Below are 9,167 nucleotides of genomic sequence, written 5' to 3'. Positions count from 1 at the left end.
AAGATGATACGACATGAGTGACGATAATAGTAATAAATACGAATTACTCACATGTAAGAGACGTGTTAAGATATACACATATAAGTTGTCTAATATCAAAAGTGTAAAGTAAAAACAGATAAGCTTAAATATCGCTCTTTCTATCATCTATTAATTTGGAATAGGACCATAAGCTTAAATATCGAGCTTTCTATCATCTATTAATTTGGGATAGGACCATAATCTCGACTTCAATATAAGAGTATATTTTAATGAGAAAATAATAAATAAGAGCCTATTAATTTATTGCAATTATGTAGTTGTATAGATTGGTTAAAATTTGAAATAGGTGTATTTGGTGAAAAAAGAAGGTGAAAATGCAGTTGCTTAGAAATCACGTTTCTTTCATTCCTATTTATTGGCCTTATGCTCCTCATGCTGTTTCCTTTCTTAACTTCTCTCACTACTTCACCTTCCATGGCACCTGCTTCTCTCACTTCCCCTTAGCCTTTTTCTACCCGAATTCTGTTTCTCTCTTTTCTCCTTTTGGTTCGATTTGTCTCTTTGCTTTCTTCGTTTTGTTTTAAATAGATTCTCTGATTCTCAAAACTACATCCCCTTTTTTCCTTCTTCATCACAGAGCTTTGATTCTGCTCTGCTCAACGAATCCCCTGTTTTTTGATGGAAAACGATTGTGGAGTTGTGAAGAGGGATGAATTGATGGAGCTACCTCCGGGATTCCGATTTCATCCTACTGATGAAGAGCTGATCACTCATTATTTATGCAGGAAGGTTATTGACGGAAGCTTCTCCGCCATAGCTATCGGCGAGGTGGATATGAACAAGGTGGAGCCGTGGGAATTGCCATGTGAGTTTTGCTTAAACCTGTTTTTTTGGATTGATTTGTTGAATTTTTGTGCTGAATTTCGTTTTGGATTGAAAATTAGGGAGAGCGAAATTGGGGGAAAAGGAGTGGTATTTTTTCTGTGTTAGGGATAAGAAGTATCCGACGGGGCTGAGGACGAACAGAGCCACCGCCGCCGGCTACTGGAAAGCCACCGGCAAAGATAAGGAGATTTTCCGCGGGAAAATCCTTGTTGGTATGAAGAAAACCCTTGTCTTCTACCGGGGGAGAGCTCCCAAGGGAGAGAAGTCGAATTGGGTTTGCCATGAATACAGATTGGAAGGCAAATTCTCTCAGGATAAAGCAGCTAGGGTGAGTTCAATTTCGATTTCAATTTCATCGCGAATTCGTTTCGATTTTCGAAATTGAAACAGGAAATTTGAAAAAAACAGTTATCTCGATTTGTGTGCAGAACGATTGGGTGATCAGCAGGGTGTTTCAAAAGACCTCTGGAGGGAAAAAGGTCCATATCTCCGGCCTGATGAGGATGGGCTCCGCCGCCGCGCTTCCGCCGCTGATGGATCCCTCTCTCTTCAACAACAACGGCGGCGAGGAGCCGGAATCCGGCCACGTGCACTGCTTCTCCAACACCGATATCGCTCATGCTCCGATGATCAACGCCAATTTCCCAATCCCGCCGATTCCGATGGATTCGTTCCTGGCTCCGGTCCAGTTTCCGGTGCAGGATCCGGCAATTCTCCGGCAGTTTCTAGCCGACTACGGCAACAACATGATGGGATACGGATTTAAAAGCAAGAAGGAGATTGTTAGCATGTCACAGGAAACTGTTTTGAGCACTGAGAACTCCTCCGGTGTCTCGAATCTCGACACCGGAAAGAGGCCTTTTCAGGAGCAGGATAATGCTCAGGATTTGGACTGCATTTGGAGCTACTGATTTTACATGGGAATTGGATTAGATTATTACTACAGTAAGTGTAATCAATGAGTTCATCATCATTTCAAGATTGGTAATTTTCTCTTCTATTTATTTTGTGATCTGCCTTTTGTTGTATGCACTTTTTATGTAAAACTTGAACCTTATTATTACTCCTATTAATTATTTATGTTGTAGTTTACTATAATCTTGATTTTGTGGTGAATTAGCTAATTGCTCTTGTTTTTATTGAATCTTGATTGATGTATTAAAAAAATATTTAGTGTGGGGCTAAAGTCAGTTTCTTAAACCCTGTGTGGGGCTCTGCCTCACTTAGGTCAAATTTTCTATTTTGTTTGGTAATTACTAATTAATGCTGTTGTGTATTTTCTTCATTACTAATTAGTATACTATTTATTATAGGTACATAGCTTTTTTATAAATAATCACAAAATCAAAATTAAGAAATGGTGGATCTTTAAATGTTTGCCTCTTACTGGAAACCATATTTTATATAGTGAAATTAATGGTTATGACTAATTAATATTGCTATGCACACAAATGATGTGATAGTACGGCCTATGGATAAGTTGTTACATGTTGGTTATAAATAGATTAAAATAATAAACAACCTAGTCAGTTGATAATTATGTTGCATTTAGCGTGTCTTAAAGAATAAATAAAGACATACACATAGAATTATAAATAATTATGAGATTCAATCACCAATACGTATACATGAGATCTTTGTAGATTTTAAAGATGATCAATTTATTTAATTGTGTGGAATACTATCATTTACTCAAACAAGCAAATCCGATTTTGAAGAGTATGAATGAGAATGAGAATGATGATAAAGAATTGAATATAATTATATAAAAATAAGTCGTGATTTTAACGTCGAATACATATTCATTGACAAATTGCATAAATCATTGAATTGGCATCGAGCTGGTGCAGATTCAAATGGTGCCCAGTTGTCTCACTTTTAAGAAAATCTTTTTATTCAATTATACGAGGTTAGATATAACCTCACCTAATTGTCTAATCGATCAAGTGCAAGTGGCTGAATCCTCAATTATATAACCACCTAGAAAATGTTGTTTAAGAAATGTCATCTTGTTTGATTATCATAATAAATTACTTACATAATAGTAGTAGTATTTAATATATATTGTGAGTTTGTAACTATTTGTAAGAGTACATTTTAACGTACTACTATTATTTAAGTATAGACCAACTTTTAGATTATTAATAAATAAACAAAAAAAACTTAAAGTACAATTAATATAAATGATAAAAGCTGTTTAATACTTCATCCGTCCACCAAAATCCGTCATATTTAGTCATTTCGGTTTGTCCGCCATTTAAAGACACATAAATATATTGCACTCTACTACTCACTTGAACTATAATAGTACTAGTATATACAGAATTTTATCATGGTTGAATGATTTAGTCCTCAAAACTGCACTAAAAACTAGTGATCTAATGCACCGTTGAATTTGATCTTAAATGCAGCCATATAGTTATGTCGTCAAGAAAAAAAAGGCAATAATTTGGAATTTGTCGAACAACAATATTGTAAGGGGGTGTTCGGTTGCCAAGATTAAATCGCATGATTAAATATGTATCATATTTGGTTCATAAGATTGAACCCTACAACTTAATCCTAGATGGATAGTCTCATGATTATTAGTTATGACAATCGAACGCCATCTAACTTGATGGTGATGACATAATTTTGAATTTTTATTGTCGAAATATATTCTATACGGAATATATATTCAAAACTAACTAATGAAAAGTCAGTGGTAAATATTGGCCCAACTTAATCACATATGCCTTTATATATCTCTTTACATCAATTCTTCCACTTTTAATTCCACTTTCAACATCAAACATTGTTCATTGTTAATAAACAACCCATGCTTTTGATATCGACATAACAAAGTAGTACTACTACCTAATAACTTGAGTTTACTTCAAATATGGTCTGGATCCACTTTTCTTGACATTGGATATAGTCGCATTGCCAACCAAAAACTGTACTTATAATATTAATCTAGTCAAATATTAAAAAATGGCTTAGAGTTGTTTTATGGAGTAGTAATTTAGAAACCATTTTGTTTAACTTTATAAAGCATAGATTTTTTGTTATCAGCATTGAAAAAAATTGTCTGATGAAGAGATTAACTTGAAAACGGCCTTAAATATATAAAGTATTATTTTATCAATATTAAGTGTGACGCATATGTATATATATAATAATAAAAAGGTGGGGCAAAGTTTGATTTAGAAAAATACTAACCCTCCTTTTAAATGCTAATGTTTGAAGAAGAAAAGGTACAAGTCTTGATTTTGGTAGTATGTCAATTTCATTTAATTCTTCACACGCTCACGTGGAATCGATACACATCAACACACAGTGATATTTAGGTATATAATGTATTAATGGTATTATATTTTTTTTTCTTCCTCTTCTTTGTTGCTAATGTATATACGATTCAGCATATAATTCATGAGGTGGCACAAATGATCCAATCCATAGAATATTATAGAGAACATTGAGTATACCGAATGCAATAAATTATATACCCCTATCATACATAATTACATATGATCGCCTTCAAATACACATAAGTCGTCGTTTATAATTTTTAGCTTTGCGTACAATAAAGAGTAATTTAAAAGACCACGATACAAAACCAGGGCTTTAAATTTTTAATCATGTTACTATTAAGTCAAAACACACAATTTTGATTTTTTATTGATGATAAAATAAAAGAAGTTTAAATACCGACTTGAATTCGATCATTTTAGCTTCGGGCATTAACTACTCTTATCACTACACCAACACTCACGCATTTTTTTTTCTTTTTATTTTTCTTTGAAAAGGCTAGAAGCTAAGGACGTACTCCCTCTATTCCTTGTTAGAGACATTTTTTTTTTGGCATGAAGTTTAAGAATAGTGTGTTAAATGGATGAAGAAAAAAGTAAAAGAGAATAAAGTAAGAAATATGATGAGAATAAAGTAAAATAAAGAAATACTTTTTTACCAAAAATAGAAGTGACTCAATTACCTTAAAATTTCTCAAAATAGAAAAATAATTCTATATATTACTCCTATGAACGGAGGGAGGACTATCCAAAGATTAAAGTGTACATGGTAACAATAGTATATTACACATCCTATTTTGATATCCGTGCAATATTTATTTGGGTCCAAATTAAACTACACTTAATTTAATTAATTAATAGGAATGTAATTGTTTGATTTCGGATACATTATGTGCGATCAATATGTATTGTTTGTATGAAAACTAATTATTTTAATAATCGCATGGTAAATTCAAATCGAAAATCCTTAATCTTAGATATTAACTGCACTACGACATGCCAATACAAGCATACATAAATAATTAATATTGAGCTCTTTAGTCGATATTAACTACACTACTACATGCCTATAACTACATGCCACTAGTATTTAGCTCATACACATATAATATTATTAAATGCCTGGCTATTTTATGAGTGTTTCGTTTGGTAGTATTACTTATAAGTCATGTTTACATAATGGAATTGATAATATGAAAATCCATCCAAAATCTAAGGGGTGTGAACTGAATAATTGTGAAACAGTGAATTTTAGGTAACACACCTCTTTGGCTGTCATTCATTTGCGCCACTAACAAAAATCCTAACCTTTGTTCATATCCTTTGAATAAACCACAAGAATTAAACTCCTAAACTCTATAAATTCTCGTAATGTTGAAAATTAAAGAAAATTTGGATTCCTCACGACAAATCTTTTTTAAGTTCAGACCTCAATTACACATGGGATTGTACGAGTTTGGGGCCTAATTACATATACTTACATACCTTTCATACGTAATAGTCATGACTTTACCTGAATTAAATTAATATTAATGTCATTAATAGATGTAGTCCCACCATCAATAACCCCCATAATCTATCTTTGTTTTGTCGCTTTGCTTGAATTGATATATTAATAAATTAATTGAATTAATTAATGACATAATTAGTTAACCTCCATATTATCCCTAATCTACTTTCTCTCATTGCAGATAGTTCGGCCACCAAAAAAACTTCCTTTTGTAATTAATTACCTGAACTGATAGTATACTACGCTTTTCTATTTAGTCATTGTTTCATAATAAATTTATAATTATAGGTCCACTAAAAAATAAGGTAAATAGACGTTACATAGAGATATAACTTGATAATAAGGATTTTCTCAAGACAATTCGCACTCGTTTTGGATGAAATATTTAATGCGAAATAATAAAGCAACATAAATATTCAGCTTACAAACAATACCCTAAATATTCAACACTATTTATTGTAGGAACATGATGATATCGCAGTACTACTGCAATTCTCCTCCCTTTTCTTGATATGATGATATAAACGACCCTTGTTATAAAGTATAGATCTCAATATTATTTAGGTATATAATTACTAAAGTAATATCAAAATCAGAGTAAGTCAAAAGCAAACTAGCTGAGTCATTATTTATTAATTCCAAATACTATCAGTTTGAGCCTTCGAGATAGTGATATATATATACACACAAAGGAAAGAAAAACTAATTGCATATACATAGAGAAAAGTGGAGGCTAGAGATACATACAATTATAAACATGTAGAATTCAACCGAAATGTGAAAATGCCGCCACCATCAACTCCACATTTCCAACGTTCAGTTTCTAAATAAAGAAAAAAAATCATTTCCAATTGATTGAGAAGTCAAAATTCCTTTTTAGAACAAAACAAAATTAAAATTACTATTAACAATTTGGAACGGCAAAGAGTCTTCCTACTCCTTTATAGTTGAGTAGTTGAGGCATTTGCCACAAAATTAAGAAATTAATGTTTTATTATGTTAATTAGAAAAATAATAAAGTAAATTAAGGCAATAAATAGTAAATTATAAAAAAATAAAATAAGAGAAAATGAAATAAGAAAAAAAAAAGTTAATTATTAGAGTCTAAAATAACTCAACCATATACAAAAATCTTATAAAATGGAAAAAATAAGTCAACTGAAAAGAAAAGGAGATAATAGTAATGTACTCCCTCCGTCCCGGATAATTAGTCTCAGTTTTCTATTTCGGTCTGTCCCACATAATTTGTCTCATTTCACTTTTACCATTTTTGATAGTGGACCCCATATTCCACTAACTCACTTACTCATATTTTATTATAAAACTAATATATGAAGGTAGGATCCACGTTAGACTAACTTTTTCAACCCACTTTTCATTATAATTCTTAAAACTCGTGCCCGATCAAAGTGATTCAAATTATGCGGGACGGAGGGAGTATGTTTATGCAGTGGATTAAGGGGGGCAATTATGTCATTTCGCAATGGGGATGGTGGTGCGATGTTCCCGCTCCTGCGGGTGATGCAAGAGAGAGAGTTAGGTGTCCACTAACGATGGACACGTCAGCAGCGGGGCCCAGGGAACACGAGGTTCAGGTTCGTTGCTAGCGTCACGGTAGGCTGCTGCACACAACAATCATGGGCTTGTAGGCCGCTGGGCCCATCTCCAGCTGCCGCTATTGCCAATGTTGACACTTAAATTAAATCTATTTCTATTTAAATGGGGATGATTGCAATAGTCGACAAAAGTGGAGAAGATTATGAGTAAAAATTATGTTATTCGTCAAAATCACTAAAATGTTGGGTTATATCGACAAAAATTTCGTCGAATTATGATTCGTTGGTACCAACAATTTTACGATGAGCTTTACATGATTACATCAAAGTAAACACACCAATATTATAGTTGACTTTACTAATAAATTGACTCGTCGGAGATTTTACTGACGAACTAGTATGTCAGTAAAAGTATATTATTAATTTAATTTTGAAAACTTAAAGTTGCTAACAAATCCATACTTGTCACTTGTCAGTAATATCGATGGACGCCTTTAGCAAGTAAACTTGTTAGTATTACTTTATATAGTTATGATAGTGAATGGATAGATCTAAAAACATAGGATAAATGAGATTGACTAGCAATAAACCAGTTAAAGTGAAAGTTGGGAATGTATTGACAATTTTTTATTTTGGAATGTATTGACAACTTGGCTATGAATAACTTGCAAGATTTGCAGGAAAACGCCTGCAAATTTGGAATGTGTTAGCTACGAATAACAATTGTACATATATTTCATTTTGATATACACAAAAATAATGAATGTAATATACTATAATGATTAATGACGATGTCAATAGACTGTGATAGTACTATTGTTATGTAATGCTTGTTCTGATTCAATATTTTGTATTCTTCTTTGTGTGTTTCTTTATATTTTTATAGTAACATAATAAAATTGCATCATCCCATATAACGAAGTAGAATTGCTCGGCTATACGAGCTAAAACATTCTTAGCATTGGTGATTATAAGAAGTAATCATGCATCTTATGTACATTGAAGTAATCATGAATGTTGGAGATAAGATGTATGAATGTATCTCACACATGTTTTGAAGTAAAATCACAACATTATTGTGTGCCATGGTTGAATTGGCATCGTGTTAAATTATCAACCCCAGCTTGAATTAATTAAGTGGTTAAAAGAAAATAAAGACAAGTTGTATTTGTTTTCGGTTTACACCAACTTTTGTGAAATCTATTGTAATGTATGTATTGTATTTTTACTCATATCAATCCAAGATGATGTTGTTTGAATAGTATATTTGTGAAAGATCTCGTAGATTGCTTTTGGATATGCAATTCTGTCTCAAATGTGCATTACTTTCTGCAGAGAACAAAGGCTCCGAAGCTGGTGCCTGAGGAGGCTGATCGCAGAACTCCAAAAGGCTCGTTCCTTCAGGATGCAACGTCAAACAGCGACTTCATAGCCTGTTTCTCTGATCACCTTGATGATCCAAGAATCGAGCCATCTTTGATTTTGCTAGCTTTGATGCTGTCTAGTTTCATTTGGCTAAATAAAAACCGATCAACTCAAACTCAATCGAACAACAGCCAAAACGAGTCCAATCAAACAAAGGTTCATTAACCTTTAATCTAGAAGCTCTGTGTTGGATTTTCTTAGCATAATCTTCTCTTGAGCCATTCGTGAAACACGCTGCTTGAACCAGTAGGCGAACATGTGTTAAAACAGGAAGTGAATCGAACCAGCTTATCCATCCCTCCACTGATCTCCATCCCGAAAATGCACAGCAACACTCTTATTCTGAATAGAGAGATTCAATGCATATTTACACAAGAAACGCTGATCAAATTTTGAGAAAAAAAAAATAACCGAACAAGAGATAAGAATTGACCTACGCATCAATCAGACAGGCCATATAATTTGATGTACATTTATAAGCTATATAACGTTCAATTTTCAACTATCTCGTAGTAAAAT

At 32.8% G+C, this 9,167-nt stretch overlaps 1 protein-coding gene across 1 annotated transcript; it reads left to right on the top strand.

The window, feature by feature from the left end:
* The first annotated feature begins 439 nt into the window (after positions 1-439).
* Positions 440-1,959, top strand: LOC125213674 (NAC domain-containing protein 100-like). The gene is made up of 3 exons (XM_048114345.1): positions 440-847; positions 927-1,195; positions 1,296-1,959. Exons 1-3 carry the CDS (start codon positions 661-663, stop codon positions 1,776-1,778), a joined length of 939 nt encoding a protein of 312 aa, XP_047970302.1. The 5' UTR covers positions 440-660; the 3' UTR covers positions 1,779-1,959.
* The last annotated feature ends 7,208 nt before the right edge of the window (positions 1,960-9,167 follow it).

Source organism: Salvia hispanica, chromosome 1 (assembly GCF_023119035.1).
Source record: "Salvia hispanica cultivar TCC Black 2014 chromosome 1, UniMelb_Shisp_WGS_1.0, whole genome shotgun sequence".
NCBI classification, from domain to species: domain Eukaryota; kingdom Viridiplantae; phylum Streptophyta; class Magnoliopsida; order Lamiales; family Lamiaceae; genus Salvia; species Salvia hispanica.
The sequence above is the reverse complement of the archived record's forward strand: the minus strand, read 5'-3'. Positions and strand labels throughout refer to the sequence as shown.

Bases quoted from the DNA above. Each gene is read 5' to 3' on its own strand.
- LOC125213674 (XM_048114345.1), top strand. From the start codon at position 661: ATGGAAAACGATTGTGGAGTTGTGAAGAGGGATGAATTGATGGAGCTA. The intron at 848-926 runs GTGAGTTTTGCT...ATTGAAAATTAG, and splicing joins GGAGCCGTGGGAATTGCCAT to GGAGAGCGAAATTGGGGGAA. The intron at 1,196-1,295 runs GTGAGTTCAATT...ATTTGTGTGCAG, and splicing joins CTCAGGATAAAGCAGCTAGG to AACGATTGGGTGATCAGCAG.